The sequence below is a fragment of the Ochotona curzoniae genome, unplaced genomic scaffold (genome assembly GCF_017591425.1).
Source record: "Ochotona curzoniae isolate NIBS_2020 unplaced genomic scaffold, NIBS_Ocur_1.0 contig_3255, whole genome shotgun sequence".
NCBI lineage: Eukaryota > Metazoa > Chordata > Mammalia > Lagomorpha > Ochotonidae > Ochotona > Ochotona curzoniae.
Window position 1 is genome coordinate 5,719,037 of NW_024465777.1, and position 16,832 is coordinate 5,735,868.

Consider the following 16,832-nt stretch of genomic DNA (forward strand, 5'->3'; position numbering starts at 1 on the left):
CAGAAGTAAAAACAGTGAGGAAAACTTGACATCAACACCTTGAGATTATTAATATATATATTTTAAAGATTTATTTATTTTTATTGCAAAGGCACACATATATAGAGAAGAGGAGAGACAGAAATACGTTCTGTCTGATGATTCACTCCCCAAGTGACTACAACAGCCATGCTGTGCCGATCCGAAGCCAGGAGCCAGGAACTTCTTCCGGGTCTCCCATGTGGGTACAGGGTCCCAAGGCTTTGGGCTGTCCTCGACTGCTTTCCCAGGCCACAAGCAGGGAGCTGGATGGGAAGTGGAGCTGCTGGGATTAGAACCAGCGCCCATATGGGATCCTGGCATGTTCAAGACGAGGACTTTAGCTGCTAGGCCATGGCGTTGGGCCTCATAGATTTTTTAATATTTTTTTTTACCAAATCGTCAATAAACTAAAGTTCTCTTAAACTAAATCAGAGCAGTAGCAACTAAGGGCAATTTTTCAGTCCCTAAAAACATAATCTTTTGGGCCTGCAGGATGAAATTCATGCCTTACAAGCACAGGGTTCCAAAACTGGTGCTGGTTTGTGTCTTGGCTGCCGCATTGCCCATCCAGCTACCTGTATGTGGCCTGGGAAAGCAGTGGAGAATGACCTAATGCCTTGGGACCCTGCACCCACATGTGACATCGGGAAAAAGCTCCGAACTTCTGGCTTGGGATCTGCCCAGGTCTGGCTGTTGCCACTTGAGGAGTACATCAATGGATGGAAGATCTTCCTCTCTGTCTCTCCTCCTTTCTGTATATTTAACTTTCCAATGAAAATAAAAGAAATCTTTTGGGCCCAGCGGCATGGCCTAGCAGCTAAAGTCCTTGCCTTGAATGCACTGGGATCCCATGTGGGCGCCGGTTCTAATCCTGGCAGCTCCACTTCCCATCCAGCTCCCTGCTTGTGGCCTGGGAAAGCAGTTGAGGACGGCCCAAAGCTTTGGAACCCTGCACCCGTGTGGGAGACCTGGAAGGAAGTTCCGGGCTCCTGGCTTTGGATCAGCACAGCACTGCTTGTTGCGGTCACTTGGGAAGTGAATCATCGGATGGAGGGTCTTCCTCTCTGTCTCTTCTCCTCTCTGTATATCTGACTTTGTAATAAAAAATAAATAAATCTTTTAAAAAAAAAAAAGAAATCTTTTAAAAAAAATTACTATCTACTATTGTTGTGATTGTTCTGAGGACTAAGTCAGATAAAATTAAGCACTTATTCTTAGCATATTGTTCGCTATGGTAAGCATTCAATAAGAAGAAGATAATATTACTGTGATGAGGTTTCCCAAAAGTGTAGTAATGTCTGAAACAAAATAACATTAGCTAATATAACAAAACATTCCAAAATCTTGATTTCAAAAAAAAAAAAAAATCAAGCGTTTTTTGACATTTTGACATCCAACATATAAATACTCTGTGTGTTAAGACACAAGAAAATACTTTTAAAAAGTACAGTCATCTTTGAAGAGTGGCTCAGCAGTCTAATGCTCCACCTGCAAGCAGTGGAATCTCATATGGGTGCCTGTTCATGTCCTGGCTGTCCCACTTAAATTCAGCTCCCTGCTTGTGGCCTAGGAAAATAGCAGAGGAGAGCCCAAGTCCTTGGACCCCAACACCCACATGGGAGACCTGAAAGCAGCTCCTGTCTCCTGACTTTGGATTGGCTCAGTTCTGCCATAGTGGTCATTTGGGAAGCGAACCAGTGCATGGAAGATATTTCTCTCTCTCCATTTCCTTTCATTTGTAAATCAGCTTTTGCAATAAAAAGATAAATGAATCTTAAAAAACTCTCTCTGGTAAAATATGAGACTATATCATATCTATTGCTCCTATTATTCCTATCTAAATTACTCTCTCTAGGAAGCCTCACATATTATTTTGTCTAATTAAGCTAACAATTACCTTTCTCTATGAATAATTACTGATGATGATTTTACTAAACACAAGTCTCTTGCATTCAAATATAATACAAAAACAGATTAAGGGAGCTTATCATCATCAAAGTGTATTTCTTATGGAAACACTGTCTTTAACAGAGATCCATTTATCCTACAAAATTTTCCTTTACAATACAAGGGAAATGACCGTAAAAGACACCATAAAAACCACATTGCCAGGGTATTAGGTTAGGTATTTCATAAACTGAGTTCAGAGATAATGAGACTGTTATTTAACATTCAACAGCAGGAATCATAGACTGATTAACAATGTTCTAAAGGGATTAGGCTTATTAACAAACCAATTAAAAGATAAAAAAATAAAAATAATTGCTAGCCTATTACTAGCAAGTCAACTCCTGAAAAATTAACTTTAACATGTGCAAAACGAAATACACACAAACACAATCCTTTGCCTCCCCTAAGGATTACTCAAAAGTGGCTGATACTGACAGGCACAGAGGTATGGATGTTAAAACAGGGGAGAATTTCCCTTATTTCATAAAGTTATTATTATCATTAAACATAAACCCAACTTTTGCTTCTAGTAGTAATCGGCAGTCAAAGAATGCTAACAAGTCTAAAGGAAGGAAACTGCTGTTAAGCATAAAGACTAGCCACATGGGCCAGGAGAAATAGGAACATAGAAACCAAATAATTAATACAAACATTAATACTTGCAGAATCTTGTGGCAATCCGTTATGAAAAGTTTCCTAATTCCTACTTTGATTAAATAAAAAGATGTAATTTTATTAACACAGAGCATATTTAAAAATAACTGGGACTTTTTCAATTTTCTGCTACCAGTGCTAGGAAGGTCTAGGAAGGGCAACAAAGCTCCCTGCATATTATCTGTTAATTTACACAGAGAACCGCACAACAACTTTGGCAAATCACTAACTTATAGATCATGCCAAGACAACTAAAGCCAATGAACAGCATACAGTTACAGAAAATTGGGACTTGTCCCCCATTCTAATATGACTTTTTGGTTCACCAGAACCTTTTATCAGTTTCAGGCAAGGGAAAGAAAAGGGAGATTAAGAAGAAATTGGCATGCACATACATGTACACACACACACACACACACACAATGATGCAAACTCTATTCAGAAGGTTACACTGCCTGTTTTTACCAAGAAACTGACTGGCTCCAAGTACGTTTATTCTGCTTACCTAACCGTGTTACGCTGTTGTATACAAGGTTAGTCAAGTTCAACAAAACAGAAATTCTGAGTTTAGAACCTTCAGAATCAAGACTTAGTACTTTGGAAAGAGCTGTTTCTGGTGAGTATTGAAAAGCCATGATTTTACATTACATGCATCAAGACACGGAAAGTTGGTTAACTTTACCACATGTAACTGAGTAAATGCTTAGCCCAGTTTCCTCTTTGGGAAAAGACAAGTGTCTGTGGATGAAATCAACATTCTTAGGAGCAGCTGACATCAGGCTGCCTTACCAAAAGGAGGTAGTCCGTATGTTTGTGTTGCCTGAGGGTAGACAGCATAGGGTTGAGACTGCTGCAGTGTCTGGTACTGAGTCTGCCCAGGGTAAGCAGTTTCCGAAACAGGAACTGAGAGGATATGTGCATAAGGTCTAGAAAAATTCAAGAAAGCAAACATTTTTATATGTGATTTATTTTAGTAGTGAAAGTAGGTAGAACAGCTAAAGCCACTAAAAGCAAAGCAGCAGCAACAAGGAGACTAATCTTTCCTAAAAGGATTTTCTATGGTTACAAAGTAGAATCCCTAATCCTTGCAGGCTACACTACAATCTATGTAAGGGACAATCAAGGAAAACTCAATAGTTTTAAACATTCCCCACCCGCACCACCAAAAAAAAAAACTAAAAGAAAGAGAGAAACTTAAAAAAAAAAAAATATATATATATATATTCCCAAGTTCTAATTATTTTACAAACATCTGAGATGTGCTGCATGCAAGGCTCTATGTGAAGCATAAGGAACCATTAAACTTGTTTATGCCCCTATGTCTACCAAACAGAGAAATAAACCCCTAAAAAACCCGGAAAACCGTACAAAACAGGATTGAAACTGGTTACCATTGGGTCAAGCTCAAGTTATGCGAGGAAAGTTGAGCCTTGGAAAAGAAGGTACGATTGGTGGAGAAAAAGCAAGCAACCAAATCAGAAAACACAGACTGAGCCCCAATTTCTTCAAAGGAAGCCTTCAAAACAGCAGCCAAGTTAACTGATACATACAGGAAGTCCCAGCCAGGACTCAAACTTCCTGCTGATATTGAAGTTGGAGTGTAAAATCCCAGGTATTTCACTAACTATCCCAGGTATTTCACTGGCCAGTTCATCTTTGCTGAATTTTTAGACTAATTTTTTAAAAGGCTATATGTACTACATAAGTCAACAACAACAAAATACAAGAGGAGAGGCTGTTTTAGAAGGTGAAAAAGGTTTATATTTCAGCCTTGAGGGAAGAAGAAAATGAAGGAAAGTTACAAATTGGCCAAGTGAAGTGAGCAGAGAAGGTGTACAGAAATAGGAAAGGGTGTTCTAGGACAAAGCAGCAAGGCGCCTTCAGGAAGCATAGATTATATTAAGGGAAACATACTAAGAGAAGGTAAGTAGTGAGTCAAGGACAGAAAGATAGCAAAGACACTGAAAATTAAGCTAAAGGGATCCAACAAGTCTGAAACAACTGGGAACTACTGGAATTGCTGATATAGGAACAGAATATTTTTGAACAGCAATTAATTTCTTATTTCTTTTTACAAAACAGACTGCAAGGGGAAGAAACTGAAAATGGAGGTAGAATTAAAAAGTGATCATAATATAGAACTGGCAGCCCCTATGAGTGCTGGTTCAAGTCCCAGCTGCTCCACTTCCAACCCAGCAGTCTGCTAATATATATGCCTTGAAAAGCAGAAGATGGCCCAAGTCCTTGGGCCCCTTCACCCACAAAGGAGACCCGTAAAAAGCTCCTGGCTCCTGAGCAGCCATTCTCAAACTACTGCAGCCATCCCGAGAGTGAACCAGTGGACAGAAGCTTTGTTTCTGCTGCTCTCTTTGTAACACTGCCTTTCATATAAGTAAATAAATCTTTTTTTTTTAATCACTGGAGATGACTATCTAAAAGATTTTTTAAAGAAATGATTATAATGTAATGGAACAGATAAGCATTAAGGAGGTCTGATAATGAACAGATAAGTGATAAGGTAAGCCATTTCCTAGCTCTTGGCTTTGGCCTGGCTCAGTCCTGGTGGTTGGAGCAGGAAGTGAGCCAGCAGATGGGAGACACCTTGCCACATCTATAACTTTTTAAAATGAATAATAAATATAATATATAAATATAGCACAATATAATTATATTCTATTATATATTAATACTATAATGAATAAATATTTTAAAATAAAAGACATAATTAATAACATGTTCTGGATGTAGCAGGTATGAATACAGTTTTACATTTTTTTTTTAGATTTATTTATTTGAAAAGTGGGGGATGGGGAGGAAGGTGGGCAAAGTAGGGGAATAGAGAATCTTTTACCCGCTGATTCACTCACTAAAATGGCTGCAAGAGCAAAGTCTGGGCCAGGGTCAAGGTCAAAGCCACAAGCCAAGAACTCTATCTTGGCCTCCCAGGTTACTGGCAGAGGCCCAATTACTTGGGCCATCTTACACTGCCTTTCCAAGCTCATTAATAGAAAGTTGGGTCAAAAGTGGAGTAACTGCGACTCAAACTGCCTCTCCAGTATAAAATGTTGGTATCCAAAGCACTAGCTTGACGTAGTGTGCCATAACTCTAGCCCTACATGCATTTTTTAAAGTGATATTCTTATACTCTATGTAATTTGCCACTAGCTTACTTCTAAACGCACACAACAGCTGACACTAGGCTGGGCTGAGGTCATGAGCTAAATTACAGTTCAGTTCTCCCACAGAGTGGCAGGAACTTCGTTATTTAAGGTATCACTGCTGCCTCGCAGGGTCTGCCTCACAGGTATTAGGGGCTGGAGTCAGAAACAAGTGGTGGGTATCAAACCCAGGCAACCCCATTTAAATATGGGTACCCTGACTGGCATCCTAAGCAAAGCAGCCTTCAAATATATTTTGAATGAATGACTATGCAACATATCCATTCATTCACATATCAGTAGATAGTACTGATATCACTGATATTCACTGATTTTGAAAATATCTATTCTTAGCCTGAACTGAGTTTTTAAAATTATCTAATAAATCTATTTAAAATAGCTCAATTACAGTTGTTACTCAAGTCACAGGAAATGTCTAAATTTCAGTGACCTCAAATGGGTTAATTTCAATCGTAAAAATGAAACATTCTTTTTTTTTTCATGCTTTATCTTTACAGTTCAAAGTTGAAAGTAAGTGTTCTTCATATTTAGTTTGTTTTTTTAATGATCCCTGAGAAGAGATTTAGCCATTTTACAGAGGACAACTGTGTGATCATGGCCTAAGGATGCCATTAATGTTAATACTGTATTAAAATTTGCAGAAATCATTGAGTTGATTTTTCAAAATTTGTTACTTTTTTAATATTTAAAAACACACCTGTCATATCTGTTACCAATTTTCTTTTGTTCCCCCTTAAAGGCTTATTTTATTTAATTAATAAAGTTACATAGAGGGGGGGAAAAGATACAGATCTTTCATCCATTGGTTCACTCCCTGAAGGGCCATAATGGTCAAAGCCATGAGTCTGGAACTCCCATTTGGGCACCTGGGCCATCTTCTGCTGCCTTCCCAAGTGCATCGCCAGAAGTGGAACAGCTGGAAAATGACTGTGTCATGATGTCAGTCCCACCAATTGCTTTACGTATCATGTATTTCTAAGTGCCTAAGGACATATCCTGTCTTAATAACCACACTTACATGTCTTTAGGTATGTGCATTTCATTTTTTATTAATGCACAATTAGTAACCTGGTAAACACATGGTTGTGCACACCTACTCAACTTGAAGATGAATAACACGGTTGATGTTAAATGCTAATCTTACTCCGTGAAGGCCCAAACATTTCCTCTCGATAACTTAAACTGATCAAACCTGTCTAACTTCAGGCCCAGGTTCATTCTGAGGACATTCCTCAAACAAGAAACGGAACACAGATTAAGCTGATGTCCAACTCTGGCTGACATGTCTGTCAGAGCAAAGAGGAGAGAATGATCAGAAGCCAGTCAGTAATATGCTTGGGTCACTAACAGAATTCTGTATTTTTAGGACTGTGTACTGAGCAAGTTCCTGTCTGACAGTGATCATCAAGTCCATGCAATCACTAATTTTCTAAAAGGATGCTAGCTAGACTATACTGAGAGGGAATCAAAAATTGAAATAAAGATGGAGAATCGGAGCCAGAAAAATAAATACCAAATTAAATCTTGCAGTGAACCTAAAAGAAAAGCATACAGATTTTGGAAATGGTTATTCAACTTACTTTGCAGAATACATTTGTGAGGTATAATCATTGGATGAGCGAGGGATGTAATCGGTGCATGTCATAACTGAAAGAAAGATAATATCACCAGGTAAAAAAGTTAGAACATCTCAAAAATGAAATGGGAAAACCGCACACCTCACTGTATAGTTTTCTAAGCTAATTACAAAATAGTTAGATATAAAAGTTTGAAGGACTATGCAGTTGAAAAAACCCTCATTTTCGCCTTTATAGATGTGTTCATAGATTTGAGAGTGTAGAAGAACGGAGAACATGGGGCAGAAAAGACCTGAAGGCTAGAACCCATTGTTGCCTACCTGCACTCATCCCTGGTCTACAACCACAAAGCAAACTCCTGAACTCTCAGCTGTGTTTGTACGCAAACTGAAAAAGCAAGAAGCTTATGCCATAAATGATATCTGGGTGCTCACTCTGTGCTGAATAAAGGCCATAGGAATGATGAGAAGAGACAGAAGTAGGGCAAATATGCAGTGTCTCACACAGCTGGGTCCTGGGAGGCTTCCATACTACTACTACAATAAGTCAGCCCTGATCTTGGGCAGTATTTGGGAACCGTGAAAAGATTATGAGGAGTCAAGGCCTCATCTGCTTTTGCATAGAGGATCAAGCAATGAGTGTAGTAACACTGGGGTGATGCAAAGACTTTGGAACAGGCTCTCACAGCAAAACTAACAAAGGATGCTGATGCATTTGGATGCAGGGAATTAGGGATATGAGTATAGGGTAAATTCTAGGATTCTAGTTTGAACATCTGGAAGGAGAGTTTTATCATTTCCTAAGACAGGCAAGTTTGAGAGAACGGATTTGATGGAGCTGTGGAGGTGGCTGCAAAAACAATCAAAAGCTCTTTTTCACACATTTTATGTATGACTTTCCTTTCAGACACTTAAGAGGAAATGTCAAAAAGCAGTCTGACATACAAATAAAATCAGAAATCAGATTGGAAATATAAATTCTGGATTCATTAATATATAAGAAACCAAAATTCAAACAGAGGGATAGTACAAAGTGACAAGAGAAAATACAAAGAGGGAGAAACTAGAACTAGAAACTAGAACTGACACTATGAAAGTGCCTGAAGACTTTGACAAAAGTAGCTTCGTTGGAAGACGGGATAAAGCTCAATGTGAGCCGGCTGAAGAGTAAGGAGGTGAGAGTGCAAGTGAGAACAGCTCCTTTAAGAGGTTCTGACACAACATGGAACGATGAGGAAATCTACAACGAAAGGGACATGTGGAGTCAAAGGGGACTTTTGTTTGTGTTAAGATGTTAGATACCAAAATGTGTCTCTTTATTGACAAGAAGTATTAAGACGATAAATGTAATGATACAGGAGTGACAGTAGCATAATCACAGTGCCAAAGTTCTTGGGGAAGCATACAGAGCAAAAATCGAAGCCCTTACTGTCTAACAGGAGCAGGAACACTGCATTCTCAGGAGGAAGCAAGAAAACATGGCCAGAAAACACAGGTAGGTTTGAAGATTTGGCGTTGACAGGATAAGGGAATTTTGTGTTGCACAGATTGTTAAAATTTCCTCTTATCCCCTTGCCCCACCTCCCCTCCAAAAAAAGAAAAAAAGAAAAAAGAAAAAGAAAGAAAGTAAGTTAGTGAAAGAAAGAAAGAAAAAGAAAACTCACTCACTTATCTTAATGGGAGAGGAAGAGGATCTGCCATCTGCTGGTTCACTGTCTGAACACCCACAATAGCACAACAGTAGGGGTTGGGTCAGGCTGAAGTCAGGAGCCTGGAACTCAATCCAGGTCTCCCACGTGGATAGCAGGGACTTAAGTGACTGAACCATCACCTGCTGACTCCCAGGGTGTGTATCAGAAGGAAGCAGAGGTGGGAACTGAAACAAAGTACTGATGTACTTCAATATAGGCATCACAAACAGTATCTAACTACTGTGCCAAACTTGTACTTCGCAGACAGCTTTTATTTGAGAAAATATCACTATTTAAGTGAGGGAAGGTGAATAAGCAGTGATTCTCTGAGAAAAGAGATGGTGTGAAATATTTAAAGGCAAAATTAATTAGAGAATGTAGTAGGATTCCCAAGCATGCCAAATGCCAACTTGATTCCTATAAATTTGTGGCAAAGCATAACCAGACATACATAATTTTATTCAATATTGTTTAGCTATTTGTATGTACTTCTGGAGAAAGAGGGTTAGATTAAATTAGGGCTGAGGTTTGGTGAGGGCAGTAAAATGGACAGACCATTTAAGGAATATTTAAGGGGGTAATTGTAAAAACAACAACAGAGATTTTGTGCTAAGAAGGAAAAGGAAGACAACAGGAATGGGTACTGGGTAAGTCATCTACATGAATGGTAAAATTACCAAGAATGGTAAAAGTCTGGATGAAGATGAAAACAGACACACCCTACCCTTTAAAGAACAGGATGGCTAGGAAATCAATCTTAGGTAAAAATGAAACAGGATATAGTTACGAAGTTCAAAAGAGCTAGAAAAGGAAGAGTAATTAAAAGAAGCAGGAAGACTCAATTTGCTCCCTGATGAGTGAGATGGGACACTGTATTTAATTACAACAGCTTCCCCTAGAATAGACAGTTCTCCATATGTACCACCATCACCTAGAAAATTTCTTAAATATGTAACTCCCCATTCACATCAGACCTACTGCATAATAATATCTGAAAGCAAGGTTGGAATTCCACATTACAGTAAGCATTCCAGAGGATTCCTGTGTATACTGCAAGTCTGAACATCAGTAGAACAGAATCACTTTTGAAGAAACTGAAAACATATCTCTTAAAAAAAAAAAGATCATTTGTTGCTTTTGACACCTTTTTCATCTTTTTCATTATATGAAATGCTTATAAAGGATAACTGTCTTAAGACATATTCTCCAAATCTACACTTAAAGTTTATGGCAAAATATCAAAGGATATACAGATTTAAGCTCAGTGAGTACTGTTTGGCTTGTAGAAGCAAGCTGAGAGATAAGCAGGCATGTTGGACAAAGCCTATGTCTCCACAAGAAAACCACATTTGTGGTTGCTGCTTTGTCTCATGCACAAGTGTAACTGATTTAGAGGAAAGTGAGAGATGGTGTGTGGAGAATCGATCTTATTTGTCTGGATTTCCTTAAAGTCTCCTTTTGGTCCTTGGCTCAGGGGATTCCTTTTATTCTTGGCCAAGATGGACAGTTGGGATCATTTGGCTTTATTAGGAAGGAAGAAATATATCCAGTCCTCTAGAGTTTGGGCCACAAACATTTCTGATCCTGAGTAAGGCTTTATTACCCTTAAAACATTCAACCTCAAAACAGAAATAAAATCAGAAGGTGACTTGGTAGATGAGCACATTCCATGTGACGTTTTCTTCAGCTGGAATGTTAGTGAAGCTTCTGGAAGAGCACAGGATGAACACATACCAACACACACTCACACACACTCTCTCTCTCACAAGAAAGCAGCCTGGACATTCTGGGACACAAAGACCATCAGTGAAAATCCAATTAGCGGAATAGCCTATGGGAAGGCCTCTTGAAGTGGGCCTAAGCTATGGTACTTACGTTCCTCTGACATGGGGAGGTTTGATGCCAGGCTTGCCGTTTCAGGTTTCTGATCACTGGTGTCCGGGCTGCTTACTGGACTAGGAGAACCAAAATGGACACATTAGCCCCTTACTGATTCACTGCAGTGCTAGAAGTAATGAGATCAAGCCCACTGCCTCCCAGGCAAGGTCAACACTCATGTATCCTTATTCTTGTTTTGTTTTTTTAAACCAACTGTTTGCAAAGAGCTCCGTGAGGACTGGCACACTCAGCTCTTCACTGTTTTCATTTCCCTGGCACCTTCAGTTTTTATACTGCCCAGAAATTCCAGGGAAGTCACGGGCAAGTTAAATTATTCTTTAAGATCTTACAGTAAAAGAAAAATTTTAAAAATGTTACTCTTTTTAAAATTGCATATTTGTATCCAAGGTAATACAGTTTACATACTGGAATGATGAAATCGAGATAATTTACAAACCCATCACCTCACACATTGTTTTAATGTGGTGAAAACATTTAAAATCAACTCTTCTGGTGGTTTCGAAATATGTGAATTATTATTTATTATAGTCCCTACTCTGTGCCACCTATACTGTCACTTTCTCAAGGTTTCACAGGAAAGTGGGAAGATAGCAGATTGCATACAGTGGTTCTCAATCAGCTGTAAATCACCCCACCTCCTTGTATTCAAGTATGGGTTCTAAATCCTTAAAATGATTTATTCCATTGTATTTCTCTTGTCTCAAAAAATTTATATTTGTTATTATATTCATACATTTTTCTTTTTTAATATTAAAGGAAAATTAGAAGAAACTTCAAAAGGTAAAAGTAAACTGGGAGGAAAACTTACTACGTTAGATACTTGAATGTTGGCAAGATTTCCCTGGAATTCTGGAGTAGATATTATCCTAACTTTTCCTCCCTCACAATGTTTTCTTTTCTTTCTATTTCAAATCCTGTCCTCCAGTTATTCCCCATGGTAAAGCCTAGTAGTGACTAGAGTGTAGATCTTATTCTGTCACTAAAATACCTGTGACCCTGCGCACCTGAACAAACTCCCTGCGTCACAGGTCCTTCATCCATCAATGAGGATAAAACAAAATCCACTTTGTAATCACTGCTTTGAGGATTAGCGAACTTTATATATAAAAAGCACCTAGAGTAAACTGAACCCAGTAAGCACAATGACACTGTAACTGTTACTGTGCTACTCCTTCCCACACAGGAGCTTCCTGCGCTGCTCTTGCAGGTTCGGTTCCCGATGCGGCAGACACTAGGGAACTCAGACAGCTACAAACACACGACTGGCCAACCAAAGGCAGGTGCTTTTCACACAGCAAAATGTCAAAAACGTTATTTATTTAAAAAATACACAGCACCAAACCTGTTAAAACTCTCATATTATTTACGAAACAAACCACTAATGTTCATTATAATCTTATGAACGCTTGCTATAAATACAGACTTCTGGGCCCCAGCTCAGAATTTACACAGAATTCTCAAGCCAGGAAAATAACATAGGACCAGAACTTCAAATTTCTAACAGTAATTATTGGTCTGTCTTTTATATATATGTATACACACACACACCTTCTATGTGTTAAATATGTACATATATGTTTTTTAATTTAAGTCTAGGGTTCACTCATTGTTGAAGACTATTTCTAGATACTTTAGCTTAGAAGTTAACCATATTTGTATGCTTTGGTATATGCTGAATCAATTCCTAAAATCCTGTGTTACAGTAAAAACCCCTATATACACAACATATCTGGTGGAATATCTGGAGATTAAATGGAAACAACACAAAGATGGCGAATTAACTTGAGCACTTTGCTAATTATTTTAAATTATTATTTCTAGAGAAGAAACAATACACTGTTTCAAAATATAATTCTTTTCAGTTATATAAATGTTGCTTAGTAATGTGAGCACTCTGAATAAAAGGCTACTCTAAAATCAAATGACTAAAAAAAGGGCAAAACTGGGCCTGGCACGATAGCATAATGGTTAATGCGTTGCACGCACCGGGATCCCATATGGGTGCTAGTTCTAATCCCAGCAGCCCCATTTCCCATCCACCTCCCTGCTTGTGGCTTGGGAAAGCAGTCGAGGACGGCCCAAAGCCTTGGGACTATGCATCCACGTGGGAAACACAGAGGAGGCTCCTGGCTCCTGACTTCAGATCGGCTCAGCTTGGCCATTGTGGTCACTTGGTGAGTGAATCAGCAGACGGAGGATCTTCCTCTCTGTCTCTCCTCTCTGCATATCTGACTTTCCAACTAAAAATTTAAAGATAAATATTTTTTAAAAACCCATAAACAAAACATTAGCAAATAAATAAATAAACAGCATCTAGAAGAAACTGAAGTTCTCTCTAAGGGAAGGATCACAGCTGCTGTTAGTGTAAATGTAACAGAACATTGAACTGAATGTGTTAAGACACGGGATGGTCTGACACTTTGTAAGTGAAAAACAACAGCACATAATAATTGTGGAAATCTGCAAACCACAGAGTAAGCCAGGGTGGGAAGAAGAGAAGCCATCTCTTCTCTTTAGGGATAGTGAGTTAAAGACCAAAGAGTTCCATATCCATTTGCTAATTAAAATCCCTTGAATTTACCTTATTTTCTATACCTTACTGGAGAATATGGGTTTTTTTTTTTAAATCTTGACTATCAAATTTCTCTTATATGGTGCAGTACACAAATTCAGTACACACTGTTGAAAAAATAGTGAATGCATTAAAAATGCATGTATTTTAAGGAAAAACTATTTGAAGAAAATTTGAACCATAAGGCTAATAATTTAAGATGTGTAGTCAACACAAAGCATAACCATACACTAAACACAGCACATGAAAACAAGCCCTAAGTACATCGTTACAGTGAAATTCAGCTTCACATACTTTAAAGTTTGCTCTCCCGATTCCTGCATCTTGGCTTTTTTCACCTGCAAAAATAAACAGACAAAGGTGTCAATGTGGTGATTTGATTTTTAAAACATCTAGCTACTCAAATATGGCTTGTTTTAGGTATCTGGAAGACTGGCTCCAGACCCTGTGGATGCCAAAACGTGCAAACGCTTAAGTCACTAACATAAAATGACACAGCGTTTGCAAATAACCTTCATATATTCTCTGATATACTCTAAATCATCTCCAGATTACTTATAATGCGTAAGGCAATATAAAATGCTACACTGTCATCAAAGGAATAATAAGAAAAAGGTCTGCACATATTTGTATAAGTGCAACCTCCTGCACTTTTTTTTTTTTAAACAAAGTCAGATATACAGAGAGGAGAGACAGAGAGGAAGATCATCCACCCAATGATTCACTCCCCAAATGAGCACAACGGCCAATGCTATGCCGATCCGAAGCCAGGATCCAGGAACCCCCTCCGGGTCTCCCATGCGGGTGCAGGGTCCCAAAGCTTTGGGCTGTCTTCAACTGCTTTCCCAGGCCATAAGCAGGGAGCTGGATGGGAAGTGGAGCTGCCGGGACCAGAACCGGCACCCACATGGGATCCCGGCATGTCCAAGGGAAGGACTTTAGCCCCTAGGCCACGCTGCCGGGCCCCCTCCTGCACTTTTCAAAAAAGATTTATTTTATTTTTACAGGAAAGTCAGATACACAGAGGAGAAGAGACAGAGAGGAAGATCTTCCGTCAGATGGTTCGCTCCCCAAGTGGCTGCAATGGCCAGATCTAAGCCAATCTGAAGCCAGGAGACACTTTCAGATCTCCCACATGGGTGCAGGGTCCCAAGGCTTTGGGCCGTCCTCTACTGCTTTCCCAGGTCACAAGCAGGGAGCTGGATGGGAAGCAGGGCTGTTGGGATTAGAACTGGTGCCCATATGGGACCCCAGCGCATACAAGGTGAGAGTTTAGGCTGCTAGACTACCAATGTGGGGCCCTTGCATGTATTTTTAATCCACTGTTGGTTAAGCCATGAATGTGGAACTCAACTAACTAGAATGCCAATTTAGTAGGCCAATATTAACCAACACATTATCGAATAATTTTCACGTTAGAAAATTCCATATCTACATTTAAGATAAATTCTTTTTTTTAAGATTTATTTTAAACTTTTATTGCAAAAGTCCGACATACAGAGAAGAGGAGAGAAAGAGAGGAAGATCCTCCGCCAATGATTCACTCCCCAAGTGATTGGAATGACCGGAGTTGACCTGGTCCAAAGTCAGGAGTCAGGAGTCAGAAGCCCCTTCCAGTCTCCCATGCAGGTACAGGGTCCCAAGGCTTTGGGCTGTCCTTGACTGCTTTCCCAGGCCACAAGCAGGGAGCTGGATGGGAAGCAGGACCGCCAGGATTAGAACCAGCACCCATATGGGATCCCAGAGCGTGCAAGGTGAGGATTTTAGCCACTGGACTATTGCACTGGGCCCAAGATAAATTACTAAAAGGTTACCCCTCACAGATTCCCCCCAATGTTGACTCAGGTGCTAGATGAAAAACTCTGTAGTCATATTAATAAGTACTGAATTATGTACCTTGAAAGAGTGAATTGTAGTGGAGAATGAAGATGGCAGAATAGGGTACAGACATGTTTAAACAACAGGGGGATCATTAGCCAGGATGAAGCAGAAGGCACATTCCAGGAAATAGGAGAGGACAGGCCAATGGCAGAGGGTGGCTTTCAGAAGACTAAATCAAACAATGAACAAGCCATTGCTAAAATGATAAAACCAAGTAATGACCTATTCATATTAACCCCGAATGTAAAAGGCTTAAAAACATTAATCAAATGTCATAGATTAGTACACTGTATTAAAAAAATAAAACCTATCTATCTATCTGCTGCCTCCAGGAGATACATCTCTCCTATATCCCATTGATTTGATATTTGTTTTTAGCTTCATTTAAGTTTTTTTTCCTCATATTAAATTCTTTACTGACTCATAGGTCATACTGTAGCATCATTTTCTTCCAGAAGGTACTTGATTTTTCTTTTCATTTCTTCACCAACACATTAGTCATTCAGAAGTATGTTATTTAATTTCATGGTGTTGTAAATTTCTATTTTTCTTCCTGTTGCTGATTTTCTTTTGTGGCTTTTCATTTAAGGGGATGTATTGTAACTGTGTAATGGAGACTGTCACATCCAGATGTGAGGATACAATGCTCTCTGCTTCCATATTAAACAAGGACTCCCAATCAAACTGTTAAATGACAGAAGGGTGCTGGACACTGTGCCACTGTCCATGCCTGCAATGATAGACTTATAACTGCTTATGAAGAACTATACTACTGTAAAAATACAGGGGAAATCAGTGGGGGGAGGGGATTTGGGGAGTGGGTAAGGGAGCTCTCAGCATATGCAACTATATCATAAAACACTAATTAAAAAATGGAAAAAATATAATTGACTAAAAAAAGAGTAAATTGCAAAACATGCAAATTATATCTCAATAAAGCTATTATCTAAAACAATGCCATTTTATGATCACACAATGGCTAAAGAAAGGAAGAATCATTGGAAAATTCATGCATCATGTTTCTATTTATGCTTCTGCTTAAAAAAAAATAAATCATGTTTTAAAGATTTTTTAATTTGAAAGGTAGAGAGGGAAGAGGAAACAGGGAGAGGGAGACAAAATCTCCGACGCACTGGTTCACTCCCCAATTGGAGACGACAGTCATGCTGAAGCCAGGTCTCCACAGTGGGTGCAAATGTCCAGGAACTTGGGCCATCCTCTTTCTGAGGCACATCAGTAGAGAGCTGGATTAGAACTGGAGCAGCCACGATTTGAGGCACCAACCATATGGGATGCTGGTGCCACAGATGGCAGCTTTACCTACTATGCCATTATACCGGCTCCAACAAATAAATTCTTAAAAAACAAAAAAAAAAGGGAGGGATTCACACAATGTACAAGATACACAT

At 39.1% G+C, this 16,832-nt stretch overlaps 1 protein-coding gene across 7 annotated transcripts in view; it reads right to left on the bottom strand.

Annotated features, from left to right (window-relative positions):
- The window catches only part of EYA3 (EYA transcriptional coactivator and phosphatase 3), an 84,968-nt gene that overhangs the window by 39,558 nt on the left and 28,578 nt on the right, over positions 1-16,832 (bottom strand). For all 7 annotated transcript variants that reach the window (XM_040979697.1, XM_040979695.1, XM_040979692.1 and 4 more), the window contains 4 exons: positions 13,837-13,880; positions 10,947-11,026; positions 7,385-7,451; positions 3,415-3,551 (listed from right to left, as the gene is read on the bottom strand). In XM_040979697.1, coding sequence (XP_040835631.1) covers positions 3,415-3,551; positions 7,385-7,451; positions 10,947-11,026; positions 13,837-13,880 — 328 coding nt within the window. The remainder of the gene's footprint in view (positions 1-3,414; positions 3,552-7,384; positions 7,452-10,946; positions 11,027-13,836; positions 13,881-16,832) is intronic.